Source organism: Diabrotica undecimpunctata, chromosome 10, assembly GCF_040954645.1.
Source record: "Diabrotica undecimpunctata isolate CICGRU chromosome 10, icDiaUnde3, whole genome shotgun sequence".
NCBI classification, from domain to species: domain Eukaryota; kingdom Metazoa; phylum Arthropoda; class Insecta; order Coleoptera; family Chrysomelidae; genus Diabrotica; species Diabrotica undecimpunctata.
In genome coordinates this window covers 70,241,823-70,263,655 of record NC_092812.1, presented here as the reverse complement: position 1 = coordinate 70,263,655, position 21,833 = coordinate 70,241,823, and the positions used below count along the sequence as shown (strand labels likewise).

At 34.2% G+C, this 21,833-nt stretch overlaps 1 protein-coding gene across 3 annotated transcripts in view; it reads left to right on the top strand.

Annotated features, from left to right (window-relative positions):
* Positions 1-21,833, top strand: part of LOC140452371 (uncharacterized) — a 116,052-nt gene that overhangs the window by 23,538 nt on the left and 70,681 nt on the right. For all 3 annotated transcript variants that reach the window (XM_072546578.1, XM_072546576.1, XM_072546577.1), the window contains exons 2-3: positions 4,302-4,384; positions 9,217-9,425. In XM_072546578.1, coding sequence (XP_072402679.1) covers positions 4,321-4,384; positions 9,217-9,425 — 273 coding nt within the window. In that variant the 5' untranslated portion in view covers positions 4,302-4,320. The remainder of the gene's footprint in view (positions 1-4,301; positions 4,385-9,216; positions 9,426-21,833) is intronic.

The following is a 21,833-nucleotide window of genomic DNA, read 5'->3' as shown; positions in this document are numbered from 1 at the left end:
ACCTAAATCCAGGGTGTTTTGATTTATTTCGATTTTTCTACAAATAATAAGGTTTTAGAAAAAATTAAATGTGTACGAATTTAAAATTGATGAAAAATTTTGTGTTGGGCCTTAATAATAGACTATTTGTCATATTTAAACAGATGTTTATTATAACAAAATATTTTACAGGGTGTTCAAAATATTAGATTGTTCTATTAGCAAATTCGAGTTGTAATAACGTATTTATTCTAAATCAAATACCCCGTATTGTATTAGTCTGTCGCGTGGAAAATTTACTTAGCTTTCAATCTATATTTAGGGTTCCTATACCTATTTCCCTCCATTTTTGAAATATTTAAAGATTTCCTAATTTGTAAGCTTTAACAATTATAATCAAGTATGCCGTGGTACATATCACCAAAAATTGGCGATAAATCTAGCTTAGATACTGATAACAATAACATTTACATTATGCATTAACGTTTTCTATACATATATATATATATATATATATATATATATATATATATATATATATATATATATATATATATATATATATATATATATATATATATATATATATATATATTAAACCTAGAGATAAGATTAATACTATTATAAAAATTAATATTAAACTCACCAGTCTTCCGGGTTCAACCGCTTCGATATCCATTGGGCCGAGCTTTCGACATCCTCTCTGTTGCCTTCTTCAGGGCTTCCAGTCCCCAGACACTACTACACTCACTAGTCACTTCACTACAGTAGTGGTGGAAGACTGGTGAGTTTAATATTAATTTTTATAATAGTATTAATCTTAGCTCTAGGTTTAATTGTACTAACCGCGGAAATCTTTCCGAACATATATATATATATATATATATATATATATATATATATATATATATATATATATATCATCATCATTGGTGCTACAGCCCTATAAAAGAGCCTCGACCTTCCCAAGTCTATTACGCCAGTCAGTTCTATCCATTGCCAACTGTTGCCAGTTTGCTGCGCCTATTTGTCTACCATCCTCATCTACACCATCCCTCCATCTGAGTTTTGGTCTACCCCTTTTTCTACTTCCCACAGGTTGTGACATAAGGATTCTTCTAGGAGGGTTGTTCTGCTGTGATCTTGCCAGATGTCCTGCCCATCTTAGTCTTCCTATTTTTATAAAGGATACTACGTCTTTACCACCAAATATATGTTTATATCTGTGATATATCTCGTAGTTGTACCTCCTTCTCCAAACACCATTTTCACAGATGCCACCAAATATTCTTCTCAGGATCCTTCGTTCAAATATAAGCAGGAGATTTTCATCTGCCTTGGAAATGGTCCATGCCTCAGACCCATATGTCAACACTGGTTGTATAAGGGTTTTGTATATGGTTATTTTTGTTTTTTGGCTTAAGTTTCTGCTTCTCATATGTCTACTCAGTCCAAAATAGCATTTGTTTGCTAGGATTATTCTTCGCTTGATTTCTTCAGTCATGACGTTCTCCTTGGTGATCAGGGAGCCCAAGTATGTGAATTTGATATATATATATATATATATATATATATATATATATATATATATATAGTCCATTTCCATCATATTGATAGCACATGATGTATGCAAATCCCTAAACTGTTGATACGGGTGACTCAATGAAAAATAGATATTTGTCAACAAGTTTACAGAAGTATATAGGAAAAGAATTTTAAATTGAGTATGACCACCAGGTATAAAGGTTGAAGCAGAATAGAATACAATAGTTTTGAGGGTTACTAATCCCTAAATAAAGTTGCCAGTGTCGGAGTGATGGAGATTAACAGGTACTAATGAATTTGCAAGAAATGTAAGATGTTTATTTTATTGGTTATATATAAAATAATTTGTGGCCGTAACAGGGGCCGATTTGTAAAAAAATGAATATTATTTTAATCAAATTCCATTTCAGATTCACTGCTTTCTTCAGAATCTAAGGAATCTTCAACTCCAATGTTAATTATTACCGGTTCCAGCATTGCATCAGTCATATTATCAAAATTCCACATTTTATTTTCTTCCTTGTGAGCATAACTAACAGCATTTTTCCAATTTTCTGGAGTTACTTTTGATAAGGAATGTTCTAATAATTGTTGTAAGTCTTCTAATTTAAAAGTTTTGTTGTTGCGTCCGACTTCACCCTTTACTTGAGACCATATATTTTCTATCGGATTCAGATCACAGTGGTATGGGGGTAAACGTAAAATAATTACATCACGGTTTAATGCCATTTCATCAATTATATATTTTTTATAAGCTGCTTTATGTTGTCTTACAATAGGTAATAATTCCTTTTTTGTCGAATTCTGCTTGTACTCAATTGCGTGTTTATCCAACCATTCGATTATCTCTCCTTTTTTCCATGCCGTTGTTGGCAATTTTTCTGCTAGTCTTGAATGGTAACTAGCATTATCCATGACTATGACAGAATTTTTTGGAATTAAATCCAACATTTGCTCAAAATATTCTTCAAAAACGTCAGCAGTCTTTTCCTCGTGGTAATCTTTGGTTGATTTTGAGGCAAAACTTAATAATCCACCATTGACAAAACCGGATTCGTTTCCAATATGGGTTATTATGAGTCTGCGTCCTTTTCCAACGGGAATATTGTTTATTCCAGTAGATACACCTTCGATGAATGCCTGACGGGAACTTTTCACATTTGTATCAACCCATAGATATGGTACAGTATGACCTTCATTTAGCCAAGTCTCGTCCAAATAAAAAATTGTTTTCCCTTCTTCTCGGTACTTTTTAATAGTTCTTAGATACTCTCGTCTCCCACATACAATGTAATCTTTTTCAATTAAAACGGATTTTCTTCTATTCTTTTGCCAACGAAATCCCATCTCTCTCAATAGTCCCCATAATTTCTTGTTGCTTATGATTGGTAACTCTTCGTTTTCTCTAATTAATGTTTGGATTTTGTTCAATGTTGGAAATTCTTTGTTAAAAAAAAATGAGTGGACGCTGCGTCTTATCATGTTTTTATGTATTTCTTCAATTTCCAAGGGTTTACTCCCTCCACTCTTCTTGGGAGATGAAACAGTTCCTCCTTTTCTCTCTTTTAGGAATCTATAAATTGTTGCTTCTCCAACCCCTGTCATATTTGAACACATGTTAACGATTTCACGAACATTACTTAAAGGGCGTTGGTGTACAAGTGCATCGTGTACATTTAATATTATATTTTTCTCTCTTAGACTGAAGGCACCTTTAAAACTACACTTAACCGGGATAAAACCTGTTGTCGACGTCATTTTTAAATGCAAATAACAAAATATCGACACCAAAAACGTAGGTAGGTAGGTAAGACATGAACAATGTACATCTACAAACTAAATGGAAGATGCAAACAATTTCTAATTTATATTATTGGCATAAGCTGTAATGTGGCATAAAAACTACTTAAACTATCATTAGTGAAGCCTTATCAGTAATTCCAGGTAATCGTTCAAAGAAGGTATTCTTTTTGTGTCAGGCGATAACTTGTATAGAAAACAATAATCACCTTTAAATTACTGTTTACATTAATTTATTTCGTGAATTGATCGAGTTCTCTCGTTAATCACCCGTGTATAATTAACAATAATCGCGTGGCATATATAGCGACGTTTTTTACGCACAAAAAAGGTATAGTGAGATTAGTGGACACTTATTTTACAGAAGATTTTTTAAAAGATAATGAATTGTTGACGGCATCTTAAAATATTAATTTTTTTTATTTATTTCAAAACAAGTATAGGGTGACGCCTATGGTTTTTTGACCTGTTGAGGATTTGCATACATAATGTGCTATCAATATGATGGAAAAGGACTATACATATATATATATATATATATATATATATATATATATATATATATATATATATATATATATATATATATATATATATATATATATATATATATATATATAAACAACACAGTTTATTAGGTTTGCAGTCAGAAAATTGGCCGGGATGTTAATGAAACACTCTTGGTCTTGAAAAAGGAATGGTTGTATTCCTTTTTCAAGACATTGTAATAAGAAAAATATGTATTTCTTATATATATGAAAAACTTTTTACACAATAAATCTTTTTATTTACTTTTTATTTTAATAGAATGATAGTGAAATCCACTACTGATTTCGATAACATTTTTTTTAGACATTAACTGTACAATATACCAAAAATATTATCTCGTTATCTTTTCTCTACATCACGCAAATTTATCTAGATAGCATGTTACATGCGTTTAGTTATATTCTATTGACTGTTTGTGCTTGTTTCAGTGCCAAGAAATCCTTTTGAATGCAGCTTACTACTATGTCATATCTAAACTCCAGTCCGACGATCAAGGAAACCAACGAAAATGGTAAGTATTTTCAAACAGAATTGATTTGGTATAGGTTAGGATTTGGAACAGGTTTGGTAAAACGTAATTTAGATTCTATCGATCGGTCAATTTTAGGAAAGGTGAGAATTACGAATGACTTATCAACTGTTTGATTCACTTTTTTTTTCTTTAATTATCAACATAATACCCTTTCTCTCGCCGAATATGTCCTAGGTTTCTGGTTTGTTATTATTTTGTAGTAGTAATGTGTTATATATCGCCCATGTAAGGAGAAGGTATGTTATTTAATACAGGAATTCCAATTAATTAAATGTTGCCTGTTCTATTGTCATGTTAAATGGAGACAATTCACGTACCACTTTAATTACGATGAAAAAGAGTGGGACGCCCATACTATTATTGGACACATTGCGTTGAACTGGATTAGAAAGCTCATAAATATAATAATTTTTGGTTAAGCAAATCCCTCGATTGGTTCTTGGAACTCATATGGATTAGTTACGTTACTATTATCGCCCCCATACTTTATTTACCGTTACTGGTTATAGTCCAGGTATATACACAACCAAACTTATATGGAATCATCTGATATTCCTTATAATTTTAAACGAATTTAAAAAACCAGTATACGAAATCAAACAATATTTATTCTAAAGGAATTTAATCACCAATACATAAAAATTAAAAAAAAAACAATACATTCTTGAAATAACAAAATGAAACTATTTGTTATATAGCATAAAAAATTTCAATGTAAAACGAATAATGTTTAAATTGTTTTTATTTATTTATCTTTATTTAGTAGTCAGTGATACCACCCCTAGCCCTTATTCTAGCTTCAATTCGCGTTGACATGCCCCTAAACAAATTGTCAACATTTTGTTGTGGTAGGTTGCTCCATTCCTCAAGAGCAGACAGTACTAGCTGTGCGGTCTTTTGTGGATTATCTCGGCGACCTCTAATTCTTATTTTAAGTATATCCCACAAATGCTATATAGGCTTAAGGTTTGGTGAGCAAGCAGGTCACTCCAGAACAGTGATATCTTTTGCTTCAATGAAGTCTATAGTCACTCTGCTGGTATGTGGTGGTGCATTATAATGCATAAACATTAAATTTTCTCCCAGTTTACCTTACGGGAGCCTAATTACAGGTTCTAGAACCAAAGCAACATACCTAATGTTACCGCTTCTTATCGGGATCCGAAAAATAAAACTCTAACTGTTGCAAAACACGCCAGCTTTCAAAAAGTGTGCAAAAAGTTGCAGTTTTGTTTTATTCGACACGAGTTTCTGTTTTGTTTTTGTTGTGCCTGTTTAGTGGAAAACCACCATTAAATAAGTTGCGGTGAAAATGATAAAAACGTTACAAGCTGTCGACTGAACCTGAACCATGATTTTATAATATGCGAAAGCGACAGCGAATTTAGAACGAGGGCGGTCAAAAAACTTTTGGACAGTGAAATATGTTACCAAAAGTCTACAAAAGAAGTACTTTTTTAATTAATCGTAAACTGTACCTGAAGTAACTGTTGTAGTAGAAAGCTCTGAAGAGGAATTTGCCCAACTTCTTAAGTAAAGCAAAACATTAATACTGACTTTACCAACTCCTTCAGAATTTATCCAGATAAAAAACGTACACTATTTGTCAAAATCTTTTCTTGCGTTTTAAAAAATTGAAAACTTAACAGATAACAGAGACTGGTTATTGAATTTTAAATCAAAGGTTGTGTTTTTTTGTATTCCAGGCTTATTGAGAATAAACTATAATTTTAATTTAAAATATGTACGCCAGCGCGTTACCCTGTCTTATACCGTTATTAATATCAAAGACCATAGAGTTTTCTCCTTGAATTCTAACGCACGATCTTACGTTTTGTCAATTAAACTAACGCTTTGCCTCTCTTCTGACACGTCTATACTCTTCTTTTGCGCAATATGCTTCAATAGTTTTTTGATATACTACGTTTTTTCTGTTTGCTGTCATCTCGCACTCATTATCAAACCACTGATTTCTTTTTTCCGCCCTGCTTTTGCCCAATATTTCAACCGATTTCTGCAATACAATATCTTGTATTTTTATCCATAGCTGGTTAATATCTTTACGTTTTCTTGTCCTTTTTTATCTTCTATTTGTTTCTGTATACATTTCCTATGTACGGATCTCTTAGTTTGGGGATCGGATCTTTTTTTCATCTTCTTTTTTTATTGGATATTCTTTCTTTAAACCGAGCCTTAACCAAATAGTGATCACTATTTGGTTAAGGCACGCAAGGTTAAGACTGGCGAACTCTTAACGGTTTTTATTTTCTCAGGATCGGTGCTCACTCCTTCAGATGAAATCACATGTCCAAGGAAGGCCACTTGGTCTTGGAATAACTGATATTTCTTGGGATTCAATGTCAGATTCCCACTTCTCGATTCTTTAAAAACACTGGTAAGTCGTCGTCTAAGTAGATGAGACAAATTTTCCAATGTAATCCCCTCAATACTGTCTCCATCTAACGTTCAAACGTGGCTGGGGCATTCGAAAAGCCAAAGGGTAGGCAATAGACCTTGGCCAGTCGAAAACGCTGTCTTGGCTTTGTCTGCTGGACACTATTCCACTTTCCAATATCCAATTTTCAAATCTAATGTTGAAAACCATTTCGCTCCAGTCACAGCATCCCAAGTGTCATCAATACGTGACAGTGGATAAATAATATCCTTGACCGTAACATTATTTAATCTCCTGTAATCCACACAGAATCTAGTAGAGCCATACTTCTTTTTCACTAAGACATCTGGGGAACTCCATGGACTTTGTGGTGGTTCTATTACATCTTGTTCCTGCATTTCCTTTAACATTGTCTCGACTTCTTCTCGTTTTGCAAACTCGACTCTTCTAGGAGCTTGTTTGATGGCAGCAGCATTTCCAGTGTTAATTCGATGTTTGGTTACCTTCTTTCACTCGTAATCGTTGGATGTCAAGGAGAATACATCTTCAGACTTTTGCAGCAGTTTGTAAAGTTTGTCCTTCTGGTTTTTCTCGACATGTTCACTAGACTTCTGGTATAGAAGTTGCAGTGGTGCTTCTAATTTTGAATCCATCGGGGATTTTTGTGGTTTCACAATACAATTTCTGCCACTTTTAATACCTTCGAGAGTACCCATTGAAATGCCTTTCTTTAATCGAACATCGTAGTCGTTAAGATTCATTATTCGAGCAGGAAACGAGTTGCCGTGCATTCTTATTAGCCTTCTTGTTGTAAGGATACCTTTAGGGAGTTGTTAGATAGCTGATTCGAAGATTCTGAGAACAGTAGTTGGTAGCTCTGGTTCTAGTTTCGCAACAAATAGAACTTCTTCAACACATATTCAACACGTATCATATAACATCAACATCCACACATACAAATCATGTATGATTTCCTGCCCTCCGAGCTACAACTCCACGTCGGTATAACCATGGATAGGAGCTATTGTTCCGATTGTGATTGTTAAATTATAACTTCTCTCGCATCGAAGGATCGCCGAAACATAAATCATCCTTGGATGGACTATAGTGTGAGTTGTGCCAGTATCAATGGTTATTTGACAAATTTTCCATTAAGTTTATCAGAAATCATAAGACTTTTCCCGTTGTGCTTTAGTTGTGAAACTCGAACTACTGGGACATTGTTGGTGTCAACCAGTTGTCGCCCCTTAACTGCTCCATTCCCTGTTCATTTTTCTGAGGCACCGTATACTGAAATTATTTCTACGATGACATAGTTCTCCACACTTCCAACATCTAAGTGTGGTTGAAGGACTGTTGCGGCTATTATTTTCTGTTCGCTTGAGAAAACCTTTGTCGAAGTGTCGTAAGAAGTTCACAAAATTCTTGTAGAGATTCACCGGATTTCTGCTGTCTAGATCTTAACTCAGTGTGGTACACTTGCTGCAGATATTTGTCACTATATCGCCTTTTTAATTGAGACACCAAGCTGGAAAAGTTCTTTTGCTGTTCCTCAGAGGGGGTCTGCAAAACATTCAGGGTTTCTTCTCGTAGGGAAACTACAAGTGCAGTGATCTTTTGTTCATAGGACCACGAATTGTCTTGTGTAGCTGCAAGAAACTGTTTCAGATAAACTGACCAATTAGTCATGCCACCGAATGTTGGTGGGTTGATTTCAGCTGAGCTAGAATGACATGCAAATTGAGGTATAGTTGCAACATTTGCCAGACTCATTATTTCGGCTACATCATCTCTCAATTTGCGGTCCAATTCCTGCATCTATGTTCGGATTTGCGAGGTATTCTCACTGATCGCCTCTCGTATCTCTATGCCAAGTTGTGTGGTGGTATCTTTAACACCACCTAGCTGTTCCGTAATTGTAGCTTGGTTTTATTTCGTCGAATTCAGTTTTTCTTGCAATGTAGTCTGGATTTCTTGTATTGCGGTCTGGTTTTCGGTCATCTTACTTGTTAAATTATTTTGCATTGTAGTTATCAGACCCTGCAGCATGGCTAGTAATGAAGGATCTTGAGAGGAAGGACCTGCTGGAACATCTCGAGATTCCGTTGGCCACGAAGACGTCCTACTTCTGACACCAATTTGTACCGTGGTTTTCGTCAAACACTGACATTAAAAAATACGAGTACGTTCTATAAAAATTTCATCCCGCATGACACTTCTGGTTTAAGGGTGATTCCAAATACCAACAGCTGTCACTCGGTTGTTAGCTGTAAGACTATCTATGTTTGTTCCTCTGATACACCTAACATCTAGAAGGTTGAAACGGTTCTATCTACCCTTGTTTATTTATATTAATAATAGTCTTCCTTATTTGTAGCTCAATTGGATCTTTCATTTAGTATAACTTCTTTTTCAGGTTACTCTTGGTATTCATGTGGTTGCTGTCCTTATGGGTACCACATCGATCTGGATTTCGTACGGTACTGCGAGTCCATCAGCAAAGAACCAGAAAGTCGTACGGGATCGATTAAAAGAAGGAAGGATAGAAGAAAACAGAGGCACTCGATGGAAGTTTTACTGGGTCTCATTCCTCCTGTAACGACATCGGTTGAACAAACTTATAAGGTGAGTACGTTTTTTTCTTTCTACTAAGCATCAATGCAATCCATGCAAAAGAGCAATGGTTTCATGGTGGTATGCTGTTAAGTTTAATTGCGCTATTTGCAAAAATGTCTTGTTAAATCAATATTAAAAACTCTTGTTATAAACTCTGAGCCTTGGACGGTAACTATAAGTCAGTAAGTTTTCTACCAACGATTTGGCTACTATTTGAGCTTTATTTCTTATCACATATTCTTGTAAATATTTGCTCTTAGATATAATAGGCTTGTAGTCATGATTGTTCCGAATGCGGTGTTGCCGCCTCAAAAATTTAGTTGTGATATGAATATTACGAAAACAGTGTAAATTAAATATTATTTTAGACAATATTTACGCAAAGGTTGTAGTTGATTTTAAATTTAAACTTTACTGGTCGCTCCACAATCCATTCCAGCTATAAATATCTTTATCAGAATCACTGTTGGCTGCGGCGGCACCCAAGTCAGTTATGATTTGATTAAAAACTGCATCAAGTAAAGGTTTTTTTGACACAAACGTATCCTCAATTCAAATGAATATCACACATTTTTCAGGATATTTTGAAAATTAATCTGTTGCGACCATTAAGTACTTGTTTCCTCTCTCTGTCATCGGAAGTAGACCGAGAATATCCACTGCAAGTCGTTCAAAAGGCTCTCTGGAAAGATATTGTGTTATTTTACCATGACTTCTTGTTCTAGGGTCTCTTCTACCGTTACATAAATCACATTTCTTACACCAACCTTCTACATCTCGGCGACAATTGATCCAGTCAAATCTGTCTCGAACTCTGACAAGTGTTCTTTTGACTCCAGAATGTCCTTTAGAAAGTTTGCTATGAGCTTCTTGCAACACACTTCTAATGTACGATTTTGGCAGTACCAATTGTTGAACTACACTATTGAACGTGTGGATGCCTTCACATATCTGGGCACAGAAATCAATCAGAAGAATTCCGTAAGTAGCGAAATTAATGCACGTATTTCCAGTGGAAATCGTACATACTATGCCAATAAAAGATTGATGACATCGAAATTATTAGACAAAAGAACCAAAATGACTATCTACAGAACTTTGATTACACCCGTAGTAACCTATGGTTGTGAAACCTGGGTAATGACGAAAAAAGAGGAAGCCCAACTCAGGATATTCGAGGGAAAGATACTGAGAAAAGTATATGGCCCGGTGCAAGAGGAAGACGGCACATGGAGAAACGGGAGAAACGACGAGGTTAATGAACTGAATAGAGGGTATGACTTTGTAAGATTTGTTAAAAGTCAAAGACTGTCATGGCTGGGACATGTTCAGCGACAAGAAGACACGAAAACGACAAAGAAGATGTTACAGTGGAAGCCGGTGAAAGGCGGAAAAGCGGAAGGCCCAGGACGAGATGGTTGGATGACGTGGAAGACGATCTGAAAACCATGAATATAAGACAATGGAGGAGGAGGGCCCAAGAGAGATCTAAATGGAAGGACATAGCCAGACAGGCAAAGACCCATCCAGTGTTATGATACCAAAAGAAGAAGAAGAATTGTTTAACTTACTCCATTGTGAATTTCCCACCTTCTATAATAGACCATTAGAAAGATACAAAGATTTCCATTAGACCCAGTGCGTCTTTATAGTTCCACTGTATTTTTTTATTTCCTGTCAATAGCCATTTTTAAGCCATTCTCGTATGACTTTTAAGTCATTATCTCTCTTTTGACTCTTTTTAAGGTTTTCCAGGGAAATTGTGATCATTATCTTCTTCTTGTTTAACTGTGGTCATATGGAGACTTATTTCTTCGGTTACATCCTCTTTTTCAGCCTTGTACTACTGTCGAAGTTATACTGTTAAAGTCTCTCTATACACCGAGCAACTTGCCTTTCTGTCTTTTTAAAATTCATTAGCCACTGCAAAGCGCTATGATGAGTTCTAATTATAAAATTTCTATTATAAAGGAAAGTATGAAAATGTTCTAGGACTTTTATAATAGCTAGTTCTTTTCTGGTAACGCAATAATTCTTTTCAGCCTTTCATATTGTTTTCCTAAAATATACAATAAATTTTTCTTCGCCTTCCTGTTCTTGTGACAATAAGGCGCCAATACCTTGCTGAGATGCGTCACAATCCAATTTTCCATCTTCTCTTGGATAGGCTACGATAGGTACTGTTGTAAGTCGTTTTTTAAATCTACGAAGGCATTTTGAGAATCCGGTGAATTCGTTGTTATTTTCAGTTAGTCGATTAAGGGGCTTAGCAAGATAGCCAAAATCTTTAATAAATTTTCGGTAAATATGAACAATTAATAAGAATTACTTAGCATTACCAAAGAGAGAAAAATACAATACTTGGGTCATGTGTTGAGAGGTGAAAGATATGAATTACTCCAAATCATATTGGAAGGTAAAGTACAGGGCAAAAGATCAGTTGGAAGACGTCAGAACTCGTGACTGAAAGACCTGAGAAGATGGTTTGACCGCTCATTCACAGAAATCTTTCGTGTAGCAGTTTCTAAAGCTACAATTGCCATTTGGATCGCCAACCTTCGAAAGGACGCGCAATAAGAAGAAGAAATATAAACAGAGTTCAAGAAAACTTCGAATTTCCTTTTTATAATCTTTAATAACTGAAAAATCTTCTGGATTAGTTTTAATTTCTTCTACTGAAACAATATGTCGTAGATAGAACGCCTATCTGTGAAATAGTGAAAAATTCTTATAATTTGGCATTAAATTGACGTTTTTCAATCCGTCAAATACCTCGCTTAAGTTTTGAAGTTGCTCATCAAAGGTTTTCAGGTTAAGTCCTCTTAAAACCTTCTCCATCAGATGTTCATACGTATCTGGAGCATTACAAAGACCTTTTAAAATCCAGGGTCGAAAATTATTTAGCACCTGATAAAGTGTTTAGTGTTTCATCTATTCGTGGCAATGGATAACTGTTATTTGCGTAACCTGGTTTAATCTTCTGTTGTCTACACAAAAGCGAGTAGTAGATCCTTCTTTCTTAGCTACTAATACTACTGGTCAACACCAGGGGCCCGAAGCTTCTTCGATGATATCTACATTTATCTTGTCTTGTATTATATTTTCAACTTCTTTTTGTCTAGCAATTGTTCTTGCATTTTCAGTATAAATTCTTCTTGAATAAAATGTTGAACTAGACTAGTATACCCTGTAGATTTCCCGGATTCAAAAATGTCGTAGTTTTCATTAATTCTCAGTTGTTGTCTGTAAGTGGTCAACATTGTTGATTGTTTCACGAGGAAAAAAATGCTTTTTTTTTTTTCAAATTAACTTAAAAAGCATTAGTGATACGAAAATTCTCGAAAAGCAAACAAATATTTTGTTTTTTTTTTGTTTTTCTGTAACACAAAAATTGGTTAAGATATGGCTGTTCAAAGTTTGCATACACTCGTGATTATTGACTCATTCAGACTCTTTCAACTGCAACCTTTTCAAAAATAAGGGTTTAAATTTATTTAAATAACATTTCATCATCACTTCATTAAAATATGATTTAATTTACTATAATACGATTTTTTCTACAAGGGGTAGTTTTCATACCTAAAAAATAAAAAGCAACCAATAGCACAAAGTCCAAACGTGAAGTAGATGATAAATAGAACCTAAATCTAAATTTTCATCCAATTCGGACACGGAAAATTACACAATGCTTTAAGGGATTTAAAAATGCGTACATAGCTCGAGATATTTCGAAAAATTACCCTTTTCTTAAATTCCCCTTTGGCTCGATATTTATAGTGCCATGAAATGTAGTAAATCAAAAAAGGTGTAGGTATTTTTAGGTTTATTGCATGTAGAAATAATTGAAATTTATATTGCGGATGTAAATGATTTATGCGATCTACAACATAAACTTATAATTTGAATTCTGGAAAATGGCAATAAAATTGCAATAACTACACCACACTTGATCGATATATAAAAGCTTAGGAAATATGAAGCTGGTGACTGCAAGTTTTCGGAGAGGACGATAAGTTATATTTACATTCGTATTTATAGATTTTAAACAAGCTTACACCGAATATATAAAAGTCAGTACCACTTACAAGAAAAAAAAAACAACGGTAGGGCAAAGGAACGAGAAGAAACTATATTAGGTCTATATCACAATATATATAAATACCAATATTTTGCGTACGCCAACGAAACTGGCCTGGTACCGTAATGAAAAAGGGACTAGGACATTATTAGGGAACTATAAAATACAGCAAAAAAACGACCACTGGGAATTAACAAAGTGAGAACAAAATAATATAAGCGTAGCGGTAAAAGTTCTGGTGGGATGGTTAGTACCCTGTTTAAATAAAGAGTACACAAATTGGGTATATAAGACTCAATCAGAATCGGATGCCATGTGAGATAAGATCAAATGAAAAAGTTCAGTCAAAAACCTCTAGATTTGTCTGAATAATCCTGAGTATATAATTATTTTTGCCTAATATTCCTTTACAAAATTGCTAATAATTTGATAAATTGCCCTGAACTTTTAAATCGATTAGGTCTTAACACTCTTCAATACTTCGTTCTTTCATCTACCATTTCATCAGTTTAATTATGAATACTTCAAGTCTCTTACCCATATGGTGAGACTATATAATAGGTACCAAAGTGATCTGGACTTATTTTTCCAGTCCTTAGAACCATTTAAAAATGTGATAAAGAGACTATTTGTGTGATATTAGATTGTATTCAAATTAATTATTAGTTTTTGTCAAACTTTACTAATTATTTTCCAATGTTATGCTTACCTTGAAAAATTTTATATATTATATTTGTTCCAATGTAAATGGTATATCCGTTAATAAATAAATAAATAAAAGAACTTTGATCAGATAAAAGGCATATATCGAGCACAGTTTAATTAAATCTTGCCCAAGTACTTTCGATCCCTAGATCATCTTCAGGGGCATTTCAAAGATGATCTAGGGATCGAAAGTACTTGGGCAAGATTTAATTAAACTGTGCTCGATATATGCCTTTTATCTGATCAAAGTTCATTTATTCGAGCATTCAACCTTATATTTATTTAAATAAATAAAAGTATAGCGAGACCAACCGTTGCGAGAGAGTCTGGGAGACAACTGGATGAGGAAATAGAGAGCCTGGAAGCGAGGGAAAATGTGGACGAATTGTGGACCAAATGTAGAAATATATTACTGAGAAGGCATCGGAAATATTGGGGAAAACCAAACTAGTTAGACAAAACGAATGGTTTGACGAGGAGTGCCAAGAAGCAAGAGAAAACAACAATAGATAATACCTAAAGACAAATCAAGCTAGATGCACAAGTTTGTGCGTGAGTTTGGTATACCAGAAAAACTTATCCAATTAACGAGGATGACAATGTCTAACTTAAAAGCCAGCGTTAGGTTACAGGGAGAAAATTCTCGATCCTTTGAGATAAAGGATGGACTCAGACAAGGGGGTGCCCTGGCTTGCCTCCTATTTAACATTGCTTTGGAAAAGGCAGTCCGAGACACACGAAATAAAGACGGCGGTACTATTTACAATAGATCGATACAAATCTTAGCATACGCTGATGACACTGACATAATAGGGCGTAACAAGCGAGATGTTGAGCAATATTTCCTAGAACGGGAAACGACGGCGAAACAGGTCGGTCTAGTCATCAACGAAGACGAAACTAAGTACATATTGGTTACTAAGGATCCTATAGCAAATGAGGAACGGGAAACAGTATTTGGAAGTTATATCTTTGAACGTGTTGACAGCTTCACATACCTTGGCTCGCTAGTGACTACTACCAATAAAACGAGCGAAGAAATTAAAAGACGAATAAACCTTACAAATAGGGCATATTATGGACTCCAAAAACAATTCCACTCAAGAAATATCCAAAGAAAATCTAAAATTATTATATACAAAACACTGCTAAGGCCGGTCCTCACATACGGTGCGGAAACATGGACTCTAAAATGACTCTAACGCAGACGGATGAAAGACTTCTGGGAATATTCGAGCGTAAGATACTCCGCAAAATATTTGGAGCTATAAACGATCAAGGTCAGTGGTTCAAAAGATTTAATTTCCAATTATACCAACTCTTTAATGGGCCTTTAATGAACCCTATAATAATATTGTCGTTATATACGAAATATGGATCACGCTGGTGTGTGTTGGGATAATAAGTCTCTAGGTTTTCATCAAACTCCTGGTCGCTGTCACTATCCTCTGATCTTTCCTCAATGTTGTCAACTTCACCTTGTTCATCGTCGTTATCATTACCATAAATTTCATCTTCACTTGGGACTTCCTCCAATAATTTAAACAATCTAGCCTGCTCTTCATATCTCAATCTCGTAATCCATATCTACAATAAGTTTACGGCGTAAATATTAAAGAAAACTAGCAAAAACAAAAAGAGAGTTACCCAATATAACCTAATAACTTTTAGACCAAATAATAGCACAAGAACTCGCACCCGGTGTACCCAACCATGTATCTACGTCAACAACTTTCTGCAGGCAGACTCTTTAATGAGCCAGATGTTGTAACGTTCATTAAAACACAGCGACTTAGATGGGCCGGACACATAATACGAATACCCGATAACATGATTGCTAAAAATCTAACGACAGGAACACCTATACGAAAAAAAAAGAAGAGGCCGACCGCGAATTAGGCGGTTAGATGGAGTTGAGACCGACTTAGGGATATTAGAGATCAGAAGATGTCAACACGTTGCCAGAATTCGAACAGAATGGCGACTAATCTAGAGCAGGCCAGGATCCACAGAGGATTGTCGAGTCAAAGATGATGATGAACAGCCCGATTGACTGGGGTATTACAGCTTTCAGGTCTTAATGGCCTGATACATACTTGTTTACAATTCGAAATACATCTTTATGGCATATTCCTTCCCTTGAAAGGTAGTGGGAGTACAAACGTCTGTCGTCCTAGAATTAAGTATCATGGAGGTAATTTAATATAAAGAAAATTATAAAGGATTTTATTGAAAAAGTAACATGTTGCGTTAATGCCAGTAAATTATAGTTTTACTTTTGTTTTCCAGTCGTTTTAATGTTTTAACTAATTAGTAGGTACTATAAAGAGTTAAAACATAATAGCCGCCTACCATCATTGTTGTCTTTAGATAGATATTACCAAATGCTAAAAATAGTGTCGCACACATGTCGTTAGAGACTTTAAAAAGTTCCGAGACATCAACTTCCTGGAAATAATAAATTATCTTTAGAAGGTTGACATTCTAACTTTTTTATTGTTTCATTTACTTTTTAATGAGTTTTGTAACTTAAACAAAAATATTTAATCACAGGAATTGTATGCTCTGTATTTGAATTACATATTAGGTACATATGTCACTTATAGTCAGCATTTTGGCCAGAATGTGCAAAAATGTGTCTAATTCTAGTTAAAGCCATAAGTAAAATAAAACTCTACCAGGAAGACCAGGCGAAAATCTCGGGTTCGTTCCGAAAAATATTCCCATGAAATTTTTTTTCGCCAAATCATTTCCAACCCCAAAAGTTCAAAAGGCGAAAAGTTGTTCAAATTTTTTTAAACAATTTTTTTTAAACAAATTGTAACAATAAATTTTTTCGGCCCGGAGGAGGTATAACAAAAAAGAATAAAAAAAAGTCGGTTGTAAGTTTTATCTATCTAAGTTCTCTCTTATTTCATTTTAAAACATTGTTTTTTAATCGTTAATGAAGCGTTTATGACAGTACGGGCGCTTAGGATGCGACATATAAATATAAGAGTGAGAAACACGTATATGGTATACATTTTTAATTTTTGGTTTGAATTCTCATTGTACAAATGCTATATCCTGCTGTCCTGCTATAATAGTCCAGGGTAATAAAGTTTTTGTCATGACACTCAACAAGCCAGTGTACTGAAAGGTTTTTTTGATGTATAAGTGTCAATAAATCTCACGCAGGTGTATTTTCCTGCTGAGATTTATTGATAATTTTTATTTATAGATAAATTATTGTGAAAAAAATGTACATTTTAGCATTTTTATAGTACATTACGTACATTAAGATTTTGAAGGTTTATTGGCAAAACCATCTTTTAGAACGTGCAAAAAGCTTCAAAATGACGATTTGCAAAAATCTATATACGTATTTGTTGTTTAGATAAATGCAAAAAGAGCAAAATTTCGAAAAAATTAATTTATTAACTATTGCAAAAATTGTTCCAAGACTTCGAAATTTTCCTTAAAGCTGTGTTGATAAAAATTTCAAAGAGATTCGTTAAATTTTTATAAATTTTTTTCTGTTTGTTTATCCCATAAAGGCCAATTTTTTTTAAACCTCGCAACTTATTTGTTTATAACAATTAAGAGATGTAATTTACGTCATTTGAATTTTGAATATTCGAAGTTTACGTAAAACATTTTGGTTCGATTTACCCTTCAGGAGAGTCGTCGGTAAAACTTTAAAAATGAAGTACAGCTGATCTCTTGAATGAAGTACAAAAGTTGAAGAAAATTGAATTTCAAGGTTCAAAATCGTTATACGTAAAAAAAGTATTTTTTCGGTTTCCAATGGAACAATTTTCTTCATTCTTTTATGAATCCGATGTAACTCGAATAGAGACGTCTAAAGAACGTATTCCAAATCTCAAACATGCCTTAGTTTTGTTATAAAATAAATTAATTTATTTATACTCTAGTCCCAGAGATGAAAATGACATTGAACCTTTAAAAACCATACGAATTTTGCTGAGAATGCTAATTTTAGGACCCCAAAAAATATGAAACTAAGTTTACTACTCCTACCCCCTGATTTTCTCTTACATCCACTCCTCATAGATTAGAAAACGGAAAAACCGTCGAATTGATACAAATTTTATTTAAAATTGATTTCGCGCCTAGCTGACATTAAAAATCACCGGTCGCTTCAAGCGTTGTTTCTGAGAGAACCTTTCATTTTACACCAAAAGCGCTACTAAACATTTTTAAGTTTCTCAGGTACATTTTTTATTTGAAATATTTTTTTCTACGGTGGCGTACAGATTCTTGCTAAATCAATTTTTTCCGGTCTTCTCCCTACGGGGTGGGTGTGTTTTAAGGAGAAGTCAGGGGTAGGAATAGTAAACTTTTTGTATATTTTTTGGGGTTCCCAAAATTAACATTCTCGCCAAAATTCATCTTGTTCTAATGGTTTTTAGAGGTCCAGTGGCATTTTCGTCTCTGACCACTGAAGTATAAATTAATTCTTTTATATTAAAACTAAAGCATCTTTAGGATTTGGTAATGCATTTTTTAGGCGTATTTGCACGAGTAACAGAGAATTAAAAAGGCAGAAAAATCCTTTATTGTAAGCCGAGAAAATACATATTTTTACGTATACGGATTTTGAACTTTGAAATTGAATTTTCTTCAACCTAATTGTTTAGTATCTTGAACGAGCAATATCTATGATTTTTATTATTATATATGAAGACCACACAGAGGAAAGGCGAGATGTCACAAAGAGGTTAATTCGAGAAAATTGAATTTTTAACTTTCAAACCCTAACTATCATCATACAATTAAATATTTTGCGTACCTATTTCTTTATTTAAGTAATCTTCAGTTATTTTGTAACGTATTATTTAATCAACGGAATTTAAAATAAAACGCAAAACTTAGAAACATTGCCCTATGTAAACACAAGTTACTACAAACACGGGAAAAAAGCGAAATGTATGACAATTTTTTTCTGTTCTTCATTTGTCCAGCTTTTATTATTTTCTCCTCATTTTGTTTACGTTTTTGTTGTTTTTGTTGTAAGGTAAGTCTCTATAGAACGATCTAGCCCTTTCAGATATGCAAAACTGACTCAAGTGTATCAGATCGTTGAATTTTTCCTTAGAAATTTTCCTTAGCTCTAAAAACATCTATACCTATGAAAAAAGAGAAAAGGAGGGGGGAAAATTTTTAAAACAAACTCACCTGTATATAATTTTGGTGGCAAAATAAACTGCCTCTCGGGTAGTTGCACCTCATCTCAATTTGTAAATGGTTTGCGTATAATTGACGTCTCGCATTGTCCATTATAGGAATCTCGGTGTTTGAAAAGGCGTGGATGATCTTTCAATATTTCGAGTTCTCTGATTGGTCTTGATTTATATGTTGGTTTACTTACGTAAATTTGGTCCAAGAATAGTAACCAGTTTCTTATAAGTGATTGATCGACCTCTACGACATCGAACGAATTTGGTTTTACTCGACATGATCTAATTTCCGTGTACCAATCCTCAGGAAGCTCAGCCATAATTTTTTGGTTTATCACACCCATATCTCGATAGCACTCCATGTAAGAATGACCTTGTATTGGGATGGGAAAGTTACTTTGATTGAGTCCAACCTTTTTGCAGTATCAACTACATAGTGAATATAACGGAAAACAGTGAAGTTTTTATTGTGGCCGCCACATAAATCACAGAATATGTGGAGGTGACAAACTGGCAGATCAAGCTTAACAAAGATAAAATGGGGCAGAAATGACACTACTTCGTTTGAACCTTTGCCTCCTATGGTTTCTGGAAAACAATAAAATGTAGCATTTTCTGTTGACAATACATGAATGTTAAAGGAGTAAAGCGTCAGTTGTCTCTTATAGTAGACATCGTTGGTCGGAATATTTGGATTGGATAATTTTTTTCAAAATCCATAGCGACTGCTTCACAGTTATAAAATTGGTTTCAAATGAGTGTAGAGTAATAAATCATGAAGTGTCATAAAATTTGCCTGAATTTCGGTGTCGTCATGGGCGTAGGCAAATGGACGGATGTCAACTTCGTCGTCAAAAATTGATGTACCTCAAAATATCATATTTTGGATATTTTGTGATAACCAATTTTATTTAATTTTTCGATTAACTTATTCTTCAAACTCGTATTCCATTATATGGTCATTAAAGCTAATTACATTTTTATTTATAAAAACAAATTCACTTCCTTACTGAACGAATAAAAGCATTAGAAGAAACTGATAAGGGTATGACGCACCTCCTAATATTACTAAGAACTAAAATAAATCAACATGAAGACTAATAACGCGTAATGAGGTTTTACTTACACTTTTATTATAATCCCTCTTTTATTTTATTATTATCATTCGACATTCGAGGTAGTAATTGTTACTACACCAATTAAACGTACAGTAATATTGTGATATAGAAATAGTGAAAAAAGTTATAAAATGGCGACATTTACTCCAAAGAAAAGAGGTGTAAAAAATTCTCCGCTATCTGTTAGTGAAAAAGTTATAATTTTAAATGTATATGATTGCATAAAACACGATCACCCTAGTTTGTCTGTGCAAGAAAGTGTTGAGCGATGTGCCCGAATGACTGGAATTGGACAGTCCACGATTTTTAAATTATTGCGAGAAAGAAAGATATCAGGCCAGTTAAGTCCATGCAAGAGAAAATCAGGAAGACCAATAAAAATCTTAGGTGAAGACACCAAACGTGACATTCGAAGAAAAGTTCATTCGTTTTATTTTAAAAAGGAAATACCCACCCTTGACAAAATACTAATGGAGATAAACCAAGATAACGATATTCCTTTGATATCCAGAAAACTTTTATGGAAAACTTTAAAAAGTATGAATTTTTCCTGGGAAAAGCACAATCGAAAGGCACTATTACTGGAAAGTGATGAAATCATTTGCTGGAGACGAAAATATTTGAGAACTATAAAACAGTACTGCAGAGAGTACAAGAAAATTTTTTATCTTGATGAGACGTGGATAAACGAAGGTTATATAGTCCAAAAAATGTGGCAAGATAAAAATGTAACAAGTGCTCGCCAAGCTTTCATAGAAGGCCTTTCGACGGGTATTAAAGTGCCTTCGGGAAAAGGGAAGAGGCTTATAATTGCTCACATTGGAAGCGAAGAAGGATTTTTAAAAGAAGGTTTGTTAAGCTTTGAGTCGTGTCGGACGGGAGATTATCATGAGGACATGAATTCGGATGTCTTCGAAGACTACTTCGGGGAAATGTTAAAATTTCTTCCAGCTGATTCGGTCGTGGTTATGGATAATGCAAGCTACCATTCAAGGCGCATAGAGAAGGTACCAACTTCAGCTTGGAGAAAGCAAGAAATTATTAACTGGCTGTCAAATAAAGGTATTCAGTTTGAGACGAATTCAATAAAGAAGGAACTACTAGCCGTAGTAAAACAACATAAATCTCGCTTCATAAAATATGCCGTAGAAGATGTAGCAGAAAAGTATAAAGTAACTGTGCTACGCCTACCGCCATATCATTGCGAATTAAATCCCATAGAACTTATATGGGCACAAGTTAAAGGATATGTTGCAAGGCACAATACCACATTTAAAATGAAAGATGTCAAGGTATTGTTTGATCAAGCCATTATGGAAATCACATCAGAAAACTG